Raw genomic sequence first — 17,928 nt, forward strand, 5'->3', positions numbered from 1 at the left:
TACTACAGGCAGTTGTAACACAATGGTGAGTACTTGTGTATCTAAACATACCTAAACATTGAAAAGGTACAGTAAAAATAAGAGTATTATAATCTTATGGGACCACCATTGTATATGCGGTCAGTTATTGACCAAAACATCATTTTGTGGTGCATGACTATACTTCAGAAGTTGGAAACTGGCAACTTCTCTAGACCCCAGTTGCCAGCTAAGAAATACGCATGTGCGTATACACACACACTCAATTTATTTGTCAAAATTCTTCAAGCCAAACATTTGAGATCTGTGCTGTTTTTAAAACATGTAAATTACATCTTAGTAGTTAGCACAAAAGAAAAAAATTTTAAAGTTAACAGTAGGCAATGAAGAAACAGAAAATATTGAGAAAACCAAAAAGAAGGGACAAAATAAAAGGACTGAGAAAAATTGAGAGAAAGATGGAGAGTCCTCAACACTTGCTTCAGGTTGGTCAGTGGTCCGCAAAGGAATGTCATATTCGATTTAAATTTATTTTCTTGAAATTTTACATCACCTATCTTTCCAAAGGCAACAACTCAGTCACTGGGAATTTTAACAGTGATGCTTAGAACTTAATATATTTTTCCTATTGTCTATTTTGGAATTTAGGGAAGCCTGACATTTTCATTATATTAAAATATTTTCTACAATCGCTTAAATTTAAACATATACAGCTTAAGCAAGTTTTTTAGTACTAAGTAATTAGAAATTGCAATTACTTCTGTCACAGGATCCATTCTTTTCATTTTTAATTGGATTAGAGTCAATTAGATTAATTTTGTTTAGTAACAAGTTTTACATTTGGTTACTCCATTATGGTTTTAGTTACAATCTGGGAACCTATAAAAACAATTTCAATTTCTTCTGCTTTTAAAATTCAAACTGCAGCCATATTTTATAAGTGGTAATATCTATTTATATAATATATATGTTCTGCTTAAGTTGATGCAAAGTAAAATTCCAAGTATTTTATTTTTCTACCATTTATATTAAAAATTCACAGATACACTCCTTTTTTTGGGACCCCAAATACTGTACCAAAGTCAAAGTAGACAAAGCAGTAGAAATTAGACGCTTTTTTACTAAAACATTAATACTTTGGTAATTAATAAGATAATTTAAAAAATAGGCTAAATGAGTTTCTCAATGCAAGTATTCTGAAATAGCAGATGTCTTAATAGTCCATTAAAAATGCCTTCATAGGCCAGGTGTGGTGGCTCACACCTGTAATCTCAGCACTTTGGGAGGCTGAGGTGGGCGGATCACTTGAAGCCAGGAGTTCAAGACCAACCTGGGCAATATGGTGAAGCCCCATCTCTACTAAAATTCCAAAAATTAGCCAGGCGTGGTGGTGGACGCCTGTAATCCTAGCTGCTCAGGAGGCTGAAGCATGAGAATCACTTGAACCCAGGAGGCGGAGGTTGCAGTGAGCTGAAATTGCGTCACTGCAGTCCAGTCTGGGTGACAGAGTGAGACTCTGTCTCCAAATAAATACATAAATAAATAAATAAAATTAAAATTTAAAAAAGCCTTCATAATCATTTGACTCCAAAAGGAGAAACAGCAAACCAGTCAAAGAGCTGTTTACTGATATGAGTTTTATACTGATATGAAATGTATAAAACTCTTTAGTCTACATGCCTCACAAAGTACAATTAATCCGTGAAGAAAAAAGGTATAAGAAGAGACAGAGAGGCTGGGCACGGTGGCTCATGCCTGTAATCCCAGGAATTTGGGAGGCTGAGGCAGGTGGATCACAGGGTCAGGAGATCTAGACCATCCTGGCTAACACGGTGAAACCTGCCTCTACTAAAAATACAAAAAATTACCCAGGTATGGTGGCATGTGCCTGTAGTCCCAGTTACTTGGGAGGCTGAGGCAGAAGAATCACTTGAACCCGGGAGGCGGAGGCTGCAGTGAGCCGAGATAGTGCCACTGCACTCCAGCCTGGGCGACACAGCGAGACTCCGTCCCCCTCAAAAAAAAGAAAAAAACATAGAAGAGACAGAGAAATTTGTTTAAGAAGAGACAGAAATTTAATTACCTAATGAAACAGAATGAAGACTGTATTAGTTTAATCTGTTTAGTACTATTTCTGCTCAGCAGCAGTTATAGTAATCAACCTTCTAATTATTCATTATTTACCTGTGATGGGTATAACTTTGAACTCGATGTTAGAGAAGCCATAGGGATGAATCCAGCCCCTACAGGGATATCCAATCTTCTGGCTTTGCTGGGCCACACTTGCATTGTACTTTTACAGCACTGTCACACCTATTATCTCAATTTTTGCTGGGTTTAAACAGTTTATCTATACCTTGCCATCCAACTTAATGGCACAATTTAACATTATTATACTCTGAAGCATTATCTTGAATTGAAAGAAGGTTAACATAACAGTGGTGTAAGTTTAAGAGAATTTTAATAAGAGCTTAAACATCACTTTTGTCCCCTTTCTTAAGTAGTATTTTCATGTATTGCTTAAAGTTTTATGAGGGCATAAACTATAGAATACACTGAAATACACTAACACTAACAATAGCTGATGAGCTTTAAAAAAAAAATCACAAAAAAAATTCATAATGTTTTAAGAAAGTTTACGAGTTTGTGTTGGGCTGCATTCACAGTCGTCCTGAGCTGCATGCAGCCCACGGGAAGCGACACTATACTAGTTTATCTATGGTAATGCAACCACAGCTGTAATCCATGATAGAATGTGCCAGGTTCCATAAAAGACCCAGAGCTCTATTTAATAAGCATGAAGAAGTGGCAGGCAAGAGTTTCAGCCAAGAGATCAGGAAAGCTTCCCATAGGTAGTTACAGGCAATACAGGAGGTAATAACAAAGTAATAACAAAGGCTCGTAGGTAGGAAAGCACTTGAGAGGTTCACAGAATAATTGGCCAAGTCAGATTTTTGCAGGATTGTAGAATGCATGAGGGGAGTGGTGGAAGAAAAGAGTAGAAAGAGTGATTTGGTCATGCTTGGGAGTGTGCACTTCATTCTTGCAGAGACAGATGAGGAGATTTGGCATTTTAACACTTTAGAAGCTTAAGAAACCTTAGCCTTCAACTCCATTATGGAGACACAAAAACTGAACCTCCAAAAGGTTAAGTGGCTTGAAGAGAATTACAAAATTCACAGATAGGAGTCAAGAACTAAGTTCATGCCTCCCAGCAATGACAGGATCAGATATATGATTCAGGAAAATTATTTTAGCAGCAATGTGCAATATAGACTAGAGATAATACAAATTACCTATAGTCTAATTTAGGAATAAAGAAAAATTGGATGTAAATGAGAATTCTTCTATTACTAAGATACTATCATAATGTGTTTTAAAAATCTTATTCACTGTGATGTGCCAGACTGAAATGTTAGCTCGGCCATAGAAAAATTCCCTACCTTGGCTATAGGGCTTCAGTGAAGGAGATAATAAGAAAATAGTTTTGTGCCAACTACGTCAGTACCATACATTGCCACTTGTGCCAGTTCAACTCTTCATGGAGAGTGGTGAATCACTGACATGAATGTTGGAGGTAATTTCAACAACTGTGAACGGGAAAAGCAGTTTTTTCAAAGAAAGTAAATTTCACTGAAACCTGTGATCAAATATTATTTCTATAATAACAACTAAGAGTGAGATTTTCCTAAATGCCTACATTTCATTGTATTACCTACATAATGGTATACGCTTATACACAATGCTATGGAAACACAGGTGAAGCACATGATCATAAAACAGACAAGGCTGATTTTTATGTGTGGTTTGCAGAAAGCAGCCTTGTTACTTTATAATCATACCTTGTCATAATCACTAGCAGGACCACCCCAAGAAATGCCAAACTGAATCCATTAAACCTAAAATTAAAGAGCATAACATAATACTTGTCCTCCTTGATGATCACCTTGAAAAGTTTAGATTAGCCCTATTTTCCTTTAACACCCTGTCTGGATCGATCATCCAAGAAATTATCTCATGATTTTCTGTATCTGTATTTTCTAATGACACTTGCATTGTACTTTTACAGCACTGTCCCACCTATTATGTCAATTATTGCTGGGTTTAAACAGTTTATAGCTTGCCATCTAGCTTAATGGCACAATTTAACATTATTATACTTTGAAGCATTATTTTGAATTGAAAGAAAGTTAACATATCTATAACACTGGTCTAAGTTTAAGAGAATTTTAATGAGGCCTTAAAAAATCACTTTTGTCCCCTTTCTTAAGTAGCACATTTTCATGTACTGCTTAAAGTTTTATGAGGGTACAGACTATGACACTGTGTCCTCCAGCATGTCCACATCACACAGGTGCCCAAAAGGCTTGCTCAAGTAATGAATGAGCAGTGATAACAGGTCAACTTTGGGTGCAGCTGTGTGGGATAAAGATCACTAGAGCTGACTTGGCCTATCAGGATGCCTTGGCAATCTACCGTGTAGATCTACTGTGTAGATCTACTACTGTGTAGATCTTTCACTGCTGGCCTCTTAGATGTTGACCAGGCTTCAGCCACAGACCTTCCCTTCACATTCTACACACCATCTAAGCAGAGTGCTCCACTCCCATAGCCTTACCTCCTATTATGTGTGTGGATAACACCCAAATCATTGTCTTTGACTCTGACTTCTTTCCTAAGCTACAAATTATATCTCTTAACTATTTGCATTCCTATGTCTGACTAACCTCAACACAACAAGCCCCAGATTGGATGTCATCATCATCCCCTTAACCCCTGCCCCTTGTGAGGTGTTGTCATATCAGTAAATAGCCCCACCCAATTGCTTAACAGTAAAACCCAGGTAAACCTCATTTCCTCTTTTACCTACCCACATTGAATCTATCACCAACTCCTAGTGATTCTACCACCAAAAATGTATCTTCAATTTATCCGCTTCTCTCCTTACCTACTGAGACCACATCTCAGCCACACATCATCAGAACTCACCAGAATTACTCCTAACTGGTAAACTTTGTCTCCAATCTACTTTCTAGCCAGAATTATCTTTCCAAAATGTGAATCTGCTTTAAAATCCTTAAATGGCTTCCTACTATCCATAGGATAATGCCAAACCTCTTGTCATGGCCTACAGGTCCTTAAAGAGCTGGAAACTACCTTGTAAGTTATCCTATACGATGGCAAAATGAATGAAGTGCACAGTCTAGAGGAACCAGACTGACTTCTTGCTTTCCAGCTGTCTCATAATAGGCAAATTACTTGATTTCTTTGTCCCTCAGTGTCCTCATCTGTAAAATGGGAATATTAATACTCATTTCACAGTGCAGTTGGGAATATTAAATGAGATAGAATACAATGTTTGATATAGTATCCAACATATTTGACTTATAAATATTAGTCAATATTAGCTACAGTTACTATCTCTCCACTTAATTTCTCACTTAACGTCCCATTTGTATTTGAGTTCTATCCACAGAAAACATCTTTTATTCTGACATATTTGACACATAAATATTAGTCAATATTAACTACAGTTCCTACCTCTCTACTTAATTTCTCACTTATCTCCAATCTGTATTTGAGTTCCATCCATAGAAAACATCTTTCATTTCCTCTTTTCACGTATTTCCTCTTCCTTTACGTATCCAGTTCCTCCGACTGCAGTCTCCTCTCCCTTCAAGCCACCCCTCCTACAATTTAGATCGCCTCCTAAGTGCTACATCCTTTGGAAAGTCCTTCTGCCCATCCTGTATGTGTTTGGTGTCCTCACTTTGTGCTTTCTAAGGTCTTGTATTTTCCTTGCCATGGCACTTGTCCCGCTTTCTGTAAATTTCTCTCTCTTCACTGCTAAATTCTAAGTTCTGTGTGAAGCGTAACCATGTTTACCTTGCTCACCACTGTATTTTCAATGCCCAGTACCAGTGCCTGGCACACAGTAGGCTTAATAAAGAGTGTACATTTGCTCTCTCACAGCTCCAGATGTACTCCTCCGCAAACTGCAGTTAGTACAAAAGCACGGTGTTCCAATAACAGCTATCTGTAGAAGGAGGTTCAAAAAAGCTGCCACAGAACAAAGAATCTGGTCAAATAATACTGGGAAGGGCAGGTTTAAACAAAGTTAGGGCTCTGAACCATAGTAATTCTCAGAATCTTTTCTATTACTAAAGTGCACTGGGAATTTCCAACTTGGGAGGTGGGGTGGAGAAGTGTGTATTTCTGAAAATGTCTCCTGCAATCAGTGTTCTGCAGTGGCAAAGCCGGTTTGAGGAGATGCTTTCCGCTACTAGAACTTCCAAGTAAGCTGGTAGTTGAGAACGAGAAAATCTTTTAAGTAATTATTCTGCAGAGTTCACCGTTTTTAGGTCAGTAACTTCTGGACATAGAATTTGAGAATTAGAAGAAATCTTATATATAATTCAACAAAGCTCCTTCTTTTTATAAGGAAACTGAGGCCCAGAAGCACAAAGCGACCAATCTATGGCCACGGAGCTGCTACATACAACAGGAAGAGCTAGGAGTAGAACCCGGACACCCGGTGGGTCCTAGCGACTTCTAAGACAAACGATGCCTCCGGTTACCTGGGTCGGCCAAGTGTTCCCACTTCAAATTTTAGTTTTAAGCCATACCACAGTTAAGGTAGTTTTTCTTGGCCGCTTGCCCCCTTAGGCCTACAGTTACAGTCTCTCCCTCCTCCCTCCCTTCCACAATACACTTACCCTGTAATCCCAAGCAGCTAGGGCTTGGCTCCTGGGGGAAAGATACTTTCTTTCCTTCAGAGTTTATGTTTGGAGTGTAAACTTTTTCATGTAAACAAAACAAACCTGTGAATTTTAAGGCCTCCGCCTAAATCCCCATGGGCGCTGCTCCCTACACCCCGCACCCTACCCTACCCTCCCTTGCGCTCCCTTCGGAGCTCGGACGCAGAGGCCCTGTAATTGCTCCTTACCTGGGACTGCCATGACGGTGGTAAGAGGGGTCACTCGAGCCTCCGGCTTTCGAAAAGGCGCTTGCTTCCCCGCCAGCTGTGAGAACAAGGCACAGTCAAAGCGGCCTTTTTTTCCCCCCAGCGTAGCAGCACCCTCGCTAAGGTCGGGAAGGCCCTGTACGCCTCTAGCGACAGCAGAACCAGTAGATGCGGATGCAGTTTCCGGACGAGTCATATTGCAGAAGACACATGGTCCGAACCATCACTGATAGTTTTGGGGGGGGAGTTGAGTTTGATCTGCACACGCGAGTAGTGTAAACACCGCCAACACTTATGAAGTGTCCCTTCTAATATTGTAATACAAATTACATTAAGCTATAGTAACTTTACAGACTTTTCTTGTTCCCTGGAGTACATTGGAATAACCCTTCTCAGGGTTAGCGGTGCTCGGGTCCGGTAACAACATGGCGGCGTCCGTGAGGGGCTCCTTTGGGCAAGGGTAGTGTTTGGTGTCCCTGTCTTGCGTGATATTGACAAACTGAAGCTTTCTTGCACCACTCGACTTAAGGAAGAGTGTACTCGTAGGCGGACAGCTTTAGTGGCCGGCCGTCCGCTCTCATCCCCCATAAGGAGCAGAGTCCTTTGTACTGACCAGGATGAGCAACATCTACATCCAGGAGCCTCCCACGAATGGGAAGGTGAGAGCCTCATCTAGGGAACTTGGGGTCCTGGGATCCCCAAAGTGAGATTTCCCGGATTTGGGGTGGGGGATGGGTTTCGGGATCTCGTGGTAGGAAGAGACCACGAGAAGTGTTGTCTTTATTCCTGCATGTGGACAATGTTGCATCGAAACACTGCTGTTGGTACTTTTCAGGATGTACTTGAAAAAGTGGAGATTTCTCTACCTACCAGCATTCCGGTCCTATTTTATGCTTTAACCCAACTCATGCAGCCGATTTCTGGGGTCTTAGGTTTTTAAACGGACATTTTTGAGTTTGGTATATTCTTTGCTTAACTTGGAGGTCATTCATTCTCCATTTCTTCTACAATCATTAATTGAACGCCTGCGAGGCACTGGGCACTGTACTAGGCGCCGGAGATACAAAGATGGATGGGTAAGGTAGTTGTTTTCCCGGTAAAGCTTATAGTTTAGTTTGTGATACAGACAGGTAAACAAAAGCCTGTATGTCTGATAAGCGTGCTTGTGGAGAAGAGACCAGGTTGCTATTGCGGTACTGAGTAGTGAACAACTGGGGAAGTTAGGAAAAGCCTCATGGAAAAGGTATCTTTTGAGCTGGTTTTAAAACCTGAGATGACTGACAGTCAGAAAAAGTGGGAAATGGGGACTATTACCACATTAGAATGGGGAAAGGTTTCTCTGATTGATTTGATGGCTAAGGTATGCCAATTCCCATCCAAGATGTTTGTATGCTGTACAAGGCAGAAGAGTCTGTTGTGGAATAAGTGTCACCTGAATTCTTAAATTGAGACCTAGCTTATATCACATATGAAGTTTGATGATCAGCATGTTGGAGAAAATGAGATTGGAAGTATATAGTTGAATTAAGATAAGCTAAATTTACACAACATACCAATGTTTGTTACATGATTGCATTATAAATAATTTATACAGTCTTTTATTCATTGACATTTGATAATGTAATGAGAGCAATTTAAAAGCGAAACCAAAAATGCTGTAATTCCCAGCAAAAATTTAGTGGATATTTTGGGCAGATCAATTCTTTCAATTCTTTGTTTGAACTTCTCCTGGGCATTGTAGATTAGTATGTACATCCCACCCCTCACCTATCTTATTTAATATCAATGTGAAAACCCAAAATACCTACCTCCTCCTATTTCCAAATGTTTCTTGAGGGCAATATCACCCCCAGTTAATAAACACTGGTAAGAGATTGAGTAGATTTACCATCCTGCCAGACAGGGCCTTCACACTTGCTGTTCCTCTGTCTAATCAAGTGTTGACCTTAGCAAAAAGCCCTTTCTTATCTACTTTCTATGAAATAGCAAACTTCAATCATGCCTTGCATCCCAGCAGTCTCTGGCCCCCTTAACCTTTTTAGTTTTTTTCCATGGTATTTATTAATTATTTAGTATTACTGCATCCTTCCTCCTACCTTCCCCCTATAGAATGTAAGGAACATAAGGGCAGAGACAAGCATCTAGAACAGTACTTGATACATGATAGAAGGAGTTCAGATATGTATTGAATAAATGAATGGATGGATGAATTAATACTATATTTTTCTTAGTTTTTGAGAAGTATTAATTGCATCAGTGAGTTTGAGGTTATACTGCTGCTGGTCAAGGACAGACTTAATTGCTTTATTCTAAAGGAAGATTTGACATGGTCGTATAGATGAAAAGCTTTAACAAGGATACGTTCCTGAGTAGATTATTCATTCAACAAATAATGATTGAGCAAATCAATTGCCAGGCTCTATGCTAGGTTTTAGGGAGACAATGGAAAGAAAACACAGCATTGACTCAGTTGTCATGAGTTAGTTGAGTGAAGTATACATTGACTGAATAATCATGCAAATAAATGTTTAATTACAAAATGTGATAAATATTGTCTTCTGAACAGAAATGGGCTGAATGATAACATAAGGGCCCAAGTTTTCATCCAAAAACAACTTGGGACTTTTTCCAGCATAAGGCTCATCAAAGATATTAAAGCCTCTAAGTTCTGTAAGGTTAAGAGTGTGGACAAAAATTTGGTCTGTGAAGAATTTGAAGCAAATGTAATAAGTCTGTTCAATGAATGTTTATTGCCTTTACTATCTAATGGTACATTAGGTGCTGAAAGGGTACAGAGACATTCAGAGTAAATGGGACAAAATTCCTCCCTTCAAAGAACTTAGTATCAGCTTGGGAAGTAATTGATACATGATACCAGTGCTTGGTCCCTGGTTGTCCATAAATGTTCTATGTTTTGCTGTAACCCTAGCCCTGAAGATGAGGCAAAGAAATGTAGTACTTGATAGAAAGTTTTTAAGCATAAGAGGTAATTCCCTGAAGATGAAATTTCCACATATTACGATCACTTATTCTAAATTGTGTCTGGCTTCTTCACTTAGTGTAATGTTGCTTTCAAATGATAGGGGTCTGTCTTCCTGTTGTACACACTTAGTTTTTAAATGTCTTGAAAATCAAAATGGCTTTATAAGTATATTTGCATATATATTTATAAGAAACACGATATTATCAAAGTATTAATTGGGAATTTTAAGAGAAAGAGCCAAGGAGGCCTACAAAGTAGTGATGGCCAAAGAGAATATATGGTCAGAGGAGGAAGGAGCCATATACCTTCTTTATTAATTCAGTAGCTTATTAATGAAAAGATTAAGAAACCCTGGTGAGCAAGGTGGCCCAATTATATATGCATTCTTTTTACTAAGTGTAAGTTGCCTATGGCCAAAAAACCACGTAATAATGACTATCATTTTTTGAGCACTTACTATTTGTCGTTTACTTTTCTAAGCAGTCTATGTATTATAGCTCATTTTGTCCTCACAGAAATCCTAAAAGATATTATTATCCCATTTTTAGATTAGGAAATTAAGTGACAGAGATGTCAGATAGTGTGTGCAAGGTAACAAAGCTAGTAAGCAGAAGGGCCGGTATTTGAATTTGGGCATCCTGATTCCAGAGCCTGTGGAGGGAGGGATGATGTAATTAGTGTGTTCATTAGAGCAGTGGTTTCTAAACCAGTGAGTGCCTACTTCAGTAGGTGTGCAAAACCACCCATGAGCTATGGGGAGAAAATCTATATATATTTGTATTTTTTTCCTTTGTTTAAATGCATTATTTGATATATATAAAAAGATGATGGCTCGGTGCAGTGGTTTCATGCCTATAATCCCAGCACTTTGGGAGACTATGGCAGATTGCCTGAGGTCAGGAGTTCAAGACCAATCTGGCCAACAGGGTGAAACCCTGTCTCTACTAAAAAAATGCAAAAAAATTAGCCGGGCATGATGTTGTGCGCCTGTAATCCCAGCTACTCAGGAGGCTAAGGCAGGGGAATTGCTTGAACCAGGGAAGTGGAGGTTGCAGTGAACTGAGATCACGCCACTGCACTCCGGTCTGGGAGACAGAGTGAGACTCCGTCTCAAAACAAAAAAAAAAGTCCAGGTGCAGTGGCTCATACCTGTAATCCCAGCACTTTGGGAGGCTGAGGCAGGCGGATCATGAGATCAGGAGTTCGAGACCAGCCTGGCCAACATGGTGAAACCCCCGTCTCTACTAAAGATTCAAGAAATTAGCCGGGTGTGGCGGCGGGTGCCTGTAGTCCCAGCTACTCGGGAGGCTGAGGCAGGAGAATTGCTTGAACCCGGGAGGCGGAGGTTGCAGTGAGCCGAGATCGTGCCATTGCACTCCAGCCTGCACAACAGGGCGAGACTCTGTCTCAAAAAAAAAAAAAAAATTGCATTGTGATGTAATTTTTCATAATGACTAGCTAAATAGATTTATAGACCATAGTATTTAGATTAACTAAACCAGCCATCACAAATTTCTTATTGAAGATAATATTAATAATATAAACAAGCAAGTCATAAGAACATGATAGAGCTGATACCTCAGCATGGGAAATCTGTCAAAAAAATCAGAAATTATTATGAAGACCATTGGAAATATGGATTTCTATTTATTATTTTCAATGGTGAACTTTGCCTTAAATATATATTGTGTCTTGAAATATTTACCAGTAAGAGCATAAAGTCATTGTGATTTTCAAGACATTTAAAAACTAGGTGTGTAGAACTGAAAGACCCCTATACAATTTGAAAGCAACATTATGCTAAGTAAAAGAAGCCAGACACAAAAGGCCGCATATTGTATGATTCTGATTATATGAAATGTTTAATAGGCAAATCTACACAGACAGAAAGTAGATTAGTGGCTGCCAAAGAGTAGGAGTAGGGGTAAATAGGGAGTGACTGCTTATGAGTACAGGGTTTCTTTTTGGGGTGGTGAAATGTGACTTAGTATCGATGATACTGACCTTCCATGGGAAACAGGCTCATGTTTTTGAACAGTTGTATTGCATACTCTTTACTTGAAAGAGCATTCTAAAAGATTGTGATGGTCACAAGTTATTGACAGTGATCTACTTTGCTATACTAGGGGAGAAAAAAGAAGAAGTAATACTGGAGAAATTGGTTTCCAGCTATGCCACAATGTTCAAATTTAGAGCCTAACATTCTTTTTGGTTATTTGTGGTTATAAATAAGACAATTATAAACTGTTTCCTGTGGGCCCAGCAGGGAGGGATTCTAGTTGTTGCAAAGTTTCTGGTTCTACCAAGGAGTATCTGCTGTTATGAGCTGGTGGAAAGGATATCATGGGATTCTATTTACTATAGAAGGTGGTTTTAAGACATAATATTTTAGTAAATCACAAACCAGAATTAGATTAACAATGTTCCTTTGTAAATTAGGAATAGCATGATGTTAAATGAGCAGAGAGAGTAAAAGGTAATTAAAAAGGGTAATTATAAAATTGTCTTATAATGTCACAATTTAATGGGTTAATTATTCTTTAATTTCTTAATTTGCTACACAGTTTTATTGGAATTGATGCAATGGGAAACTCAATTATAACAAATTTGCATTATTGGGGTTTTGTCATGTTTTGTTTTATTTTGAGACAGGGTCTTGCTCTGTCATCCAGGCTTGAATATAGTGGCATGATCATAGCTCACTATTACTTCAGATTCCCAGGCTCAAACGATCCTCCCATCTCAGCCTCCCAAATAGCATGGAACACCACCATGCCTGACTAATTAAAACAAATTTTCTTAAAGACAGGATCTCTCTGTGTTGCCGAAGCTGTTCTTGAACTCCTAGCCTCAAGTGAACTTCTCACTTTAGGTATTACCGTTTTCTAAATGAATGAAGTTTTTTTCTGTGATTAAAAAAGATATATGCTATTTTTTTCTTAAATCCCAAACTTTTTCTGAAATGGTATTTTGAAAGATCTAAATGTACAATGAGTTGTAGTGAATATTTGACATTTTGTTGAGTATATCAACAAAAGCCAAACACAATTTTTAATATTTCTTTTAAAATTGAAAACTCACTAGTGATTTCTACAAGACAAATAGTTATTCAACTGATTATTAAGCAAAATAATAATTTAATAAAATGTAATATTCTTTTTACAGGTTTTATTGAAAACTACAGCTGGAGATATTGACATAGAGTTGTGGTCCAAAGAAGCTCCTAAAGCTTGCAGAAATTTTATCCAACTTTGTTTGGAAGGTAAATTATGACTGTTGACTTTTATTCTACTGGAGAAATTCTTGTTAATTTAAAAATAAACTGCAGTGTCTTCTTCACAACATTGAAGACTAGTGTTAAATAGTGGTCATGAATGACAGGTGTTGCTATGAGGATATGGTATTGAGCTGGGTGTCAGGAAGTAGAGATAAGAGATAAAAACTACCCAAAATAAATTTGAATACTTTTAACAGAGCAATTTATCTCAACAAATAATACTGTGATCCTCTTTGGTCTTCTTTGCTATCTTACGCTTCTTTCTTTCATTCTCTAAATTTGGGTATTCCCTAAGATTGCCTCTAGTTCTCTATTGTCATTACTCTCTAGTTGTTACTTCAATCCAAATGACTACCACATTTAGAACTTCAGTCATTTCTTCTCTTCCTAGTACTAATTTACATATCTAATTGCCTAGTGGACTTTTCAACTGGAGCCTTCCATTGTTAGCTATAACAAAACCAGTGTAAAACCAAATTTACCAATTTCTTCCCCAGTCTGCCTTTCACCTGTATAACTGTAATTGCCTCTTGCCTGCTCCCCTTCCTGTCTTTCATCTTTAATTTCTTTTGTCTCTTACTTGTTTATATGGTATTTGAATCCTCAGGCAGCTTGGCTTCCTAGCTATCCAACTTTCTATCTCATTGCACTAACCACATGGTTTTAGTTGGACATTATTTCCTAGGCATTTCCTTCCCGTTTCCACTTTCATACATATCCTCATACTAGTTTCCCTTTTTTTTGGTATGCTTTTCCTTCCCTTTTTTACTGTTTAAGTCTACCCATTTTTAAATGTCTGTTCAAAATTCTAGTTTCTCCACACAGCCTTCCAGCTAGCATCCAGTGATATTATTATCAATGTCTCTAGTTTTTTTAGATTTGAGTCATAAAGTAACTATTTTTCTTTTTTTAAAATGCTGCAGAATTATACATCCACTTAAGTGTTTTTCCCTGTAGAGTATTCTCTTAGGGAAGTAAACCTTCCATTTTTAGAGCTTTTTGTTGGCTTCTAGAATATCTTACATATGGTTTGGAATATCTCCAGTGGTGGCAAATCATTGTTCTTCTAAGTTATATTTGATTTTTAGAGACAGTTTTATTCAAGGTATCAGAAAACAACATTTTGGGTCAGAAGCAAGGTGTGAAAGAGAATCCAGTAGTATGGTATGATGAGATCTCTCTAAATAGACAAACATAATTATCAGATGAAGATTTAAGAAATGAAAAATACCCAGATACCACCCCCTCTCCAAAAGACAGAGGTGGGGAGGAGTGGAACGAGAAAGAGAGAGAGAGAGAAAGGACATCTGCAAAGACCATTATTAATAATTGCTATGGCAGGCAGGAAGGAAATAGAGTCAGGTAGGTAGTTCAGTCAGAGAGGCCTCACATATCTATTAACCAAGTTGAGAAACACAGGAGACATGTAAAAGTCAGACTTGTTTCTGGTAAGAAGTTTTGAAGATTCAAAAGCTGAAGTTTTACAGAAGGAGAGTAAAATTACAAAAACATTAGAAAGAATGAATGGTAAATTGCAATCCATGACCAGGTGAATGGAAGAAGCAGAAAACATCTGGATACAATGTGACAGTGAAGAAGAAATGAGGTTCTTAAGTTGGGCGATGATAAAACTCAATTATTACAACAAACCGTTATTCCCCTATTTATAATAATGCAAGGAGAAAGAAGAAAGAATAGAAAAATAATTTTAAAAATAACCAGAACAATTATCTTAATCAAATTCACCAATCCTCTTAATTGAATAGAGATAGAATTATTATTGGAAAGGCTAACATGAAGCCTAAGAGGACTGATTTAAACAAGGATACTCCTAAATGAGTTAAGTCAAGGTTTCAAAAATGTAATCCAGAAAACCCCATTTTAGTTCTTTGCTTCTATGATTTAGACAAGTCATAATGTTTCTAGATCTTGAAACACTCATATTAATTTTTTTAAAACATAGTTTCCAGAATTTAAAAGCAAATGAATAAAAACGTGAGCAAGTAAGAGCGCAGTCTCAGATATGGCCTTCAACTAAAATGTTGTTCATAGCCAAAGGATGGTTTATAGCCTTTAAAAAACCAAAAGATCTATATTATACAGACTTAATCTTAGATTTTTGGTCTTTGCAGCATAGTTAGGTGGACATTTAAAATGAGTGGAACTTTTAAAAACTTATCAATTAAAAAATAGGGCAAAAAAGATATAAAGGAATGAAAGGGAAGCTTATTAGCTTTGATAATTTCATTAGTTCCTCCAGTGTGAGGAAGGAGTAAAATTTTATGTTTGTTTTATAGACAAGTGGGGAGCAGAGGGAGAAGTGGATAAGAAAATCAAAATGTTTAATACATTGTGTAACTACTAATCTCTTCACCTTTATTTCACATCATTCTTGTCTCATCATGGTCCACACGTCATTGCTTATCTTTTATTCTTTAATAATAGTTTACTAATTCTTTAGAGTGACAAATATAAGCATAAATATGCTACAAGTTAAAAGAAATTTCTTTACAAAACTAAAATATTTGTTTAAAAAAATACCAGAGAGGCTGCAGTAAATAGTGCAGACTGGTCGCAAGATGAGTGTTAGATAAAAAGTTATTAATGATAATATTTACATAGTTAAACACAAAACAGGATTCTAGAAGAAGAAACGTATAACTACTTTAAAGTGCAAATAGAAATTCCTCTATGAACTTGGGCAAGAAATATAATTAGTCAAAATATATGATAATGCCCATATATTATTGTAGCCAGAAATAGAAACCATGTGACAAATACTAGAATGACAGCAATCAAATAGGAACTTTGTTTCATATTTAAGATACATTTAGGTATCTTTTTTCAATAGTGGAGAACATTCAGGAGGATATTATGAACATGCATAATGAAATAATAAAGCTTTTTCAAAATACTTGTGATGATGCATAAAAATTTAAGAAAATCAAATAAACATTGCAAGCAGCAAAATATATTATACAGTATTATAAACTATAAATACAACTATAAATGCCTAGTTCAATAGTGATTACTAATAAATTACAAAGAAGTAGATATGGAATAGTAGATATGGAAGATTTGTGGACATTGGAAATTCCAGCTATGTTAGAATACAAAGTTGTAGTGTAGAGAGTATAGAAAATTTTTACTCATTTATATATAGTATAATAATTTCATGCATTCAACAGGAATATAACTAGGAAAATCATAAAGAAAATCTTAAAAAGCCAGCATTGCTGAAATACTTAATGGGAAATAGGAAAAAGAAAATGGTGAAATTCTAAAATTTGAAAACACAAGTAATAAAGACCTCTTTCATGTCGTTTTTCCGTCACAGGTAACATATATCTGGGTCTTATGGATCTTGCTTCATAAGTAGTTCTTGAATCTGTATATCTCAAGATAAGCCATAGTTATGTAATGACTCTCAGGACAGTAGTTGCTTGCTTGCATTCTCTCACTGGCTCTCTGTCGCATGCACTTGCGCTCTCTCTTGCTTTCTTTCTCTCTCTCTCTCTCACTCCCCCTCTCTCTCCAGTCATGTCTCTTTCTAATATATTCACCCTGGGTAAGAGTGATGTTTTGAAAATGCAAATCTGATCATGTGCACAGTGCTCAAAAAGTATTGGTTGACTGCTTATTATGGGTCTAGATGAATATTCATTATATGATATATACTGGGGTATATTTTATATTCAAATTTGAATATGAATTTGTAGCATTTGAGTGAAGATATTAGTTTGACCTCACATTTGTGTTGAACTTGAAAATGTGTAGTTTGCTTTCACATTATTTAATCTTCAGATTGACAGTGTGCCTTAATTTATGTTATTAGATTTATGAGAAAATGGAGTTTAAGATTGTATTGCTAGCAAAAGGCAAGACTCAAACTCCTGACTGCTACATACAGTGTTAGTGTAACTGATGAAATGGTTACCTAGGAATATAGGAGAGGTACTTTAAGACCTTTTGGTTTTTATAGTGTCTATTTGTAACCAGAGGGAACTTGTCTGCACTAGGGAACTCTTGTAAATACAGCCCAACTGCCCTGCACTGGGAGAAGGGACTAAGCAAAAATCAGCTGGTCTTCCTTTCTACTTCTTATGTACTGTGTACTGAATACAGTTGTTAGAATACAGATTATATTTTTTTAAAATATGCATTGTATATCCAGTTATACATTGCAAATATAAATAATTATGAGGGTGTCTCCAAGCCACTAAAATAGGAACTTTATAAATTATGTCAGTAATTGTATCAGTAAAATGCCTGGCCCACAGTAGATACTTGATAAATATTTTTCATTGAATGAGTTATATTCAGGTTGTATTCAGTTGCAGGTAATAGAAGACCCAACTCAAAATGATTTCAATAATAAAGACATTTATCATCCTATATGTCAAGAAATCTGGTGAAATCTTTAGGGAAGCTCAGTGAAATCTTTAGGGAACTGTGCTTTTTCCATCTTTCTGCTTTGTAACCCTCAGCCTGTGATTGAATCATGACTGCCTAACTCGATAATTGGCTCAACCACAACCTGCTTTGTTGCTATTTGCTTTTTGTTGTTTTTACAACAGCAAAAATAATAGCTTTTGTTTATTCAGTACTTCATACTAAATATGTTTTCGTCTTGTGCTTATCTAATGTAAGTACAGAACTAATTTCAGTAATGTAAAATTTCTTTCCTTCCACCTAAAGGATTTTTTGAAAAAACTGTGGTGAAGT

General features: G+C 37.0%; 2 protein-coding genes across 6 annotated transcripts in view; one reads left to right on the plus strand and one right to left on the minus strand.

Moving 5' to 3' along the window:
• The window catches only part of SREK1IP1 (SREK1 interacting protein 1), a 50,621-nt gene extending 43,374 nt beyond the window's left edge, over positions 1-7,247 (minus strand). Inside the window, exon 1 of one of the 3 annotated variants that reach the window (XM_054487502.2) lies at positions 6,926-7,247. In XM_054487502.2, the coding sequence (XP_054343477.2) occupies positions 6,926-7,139 (214 nt within the window). In that variant the 5' untranslated portion in view covers positions 7,140-7,247. The remainder of the gene's footprint in view (positions 1-6,925) is intronic. The other 2 variants (XM_054487503.2, XM_054487501.2) reach the window with 2 other exon arrangements.
• Positions 6,958-17,928, plus strand: part of CWC27 (CWC27 spliceosome associated cyclophilin) — a 264,667-nt gene continuing 253,696 nt past the window's right edge. The window contains exons 1-2 of one of the 3 annotated variants that reach the window (XM_054487499.2): positions 6,958-7,602; positions 13,092-13,188. In XM_054487499.2, coding sequence (XP_054343474.1) covers positions 7,561-7,602; positions 13,092-13,188 — 139 coding nt within the window. In that variant the 5' untranslated portion in view covers positions 6,958-7,560. The remainder of the gene's footprint in view (positions 7,603-13,091; positions 13,189-17,928) is intronic. The other 2 variants (XM_054487500.2, XM_063664846.1) reach the window with 2 other exon arrangements.

Source organism: Pongo pygmaeus, chromosome 4 (genome assembly GCF_028885625.2).
Source record: "Pongo pygmaeus isolate AG05252 chromosome 4, NHGRI_mPonPyg2-v2.0_pri, whole genome shotgun sequence".
Taxonomy (NCBI): Eukaryota; Metazoa; Chordata; class Mammalia; order Primates; family Hominidae; genus Pongo; species Pongo pygmaeus.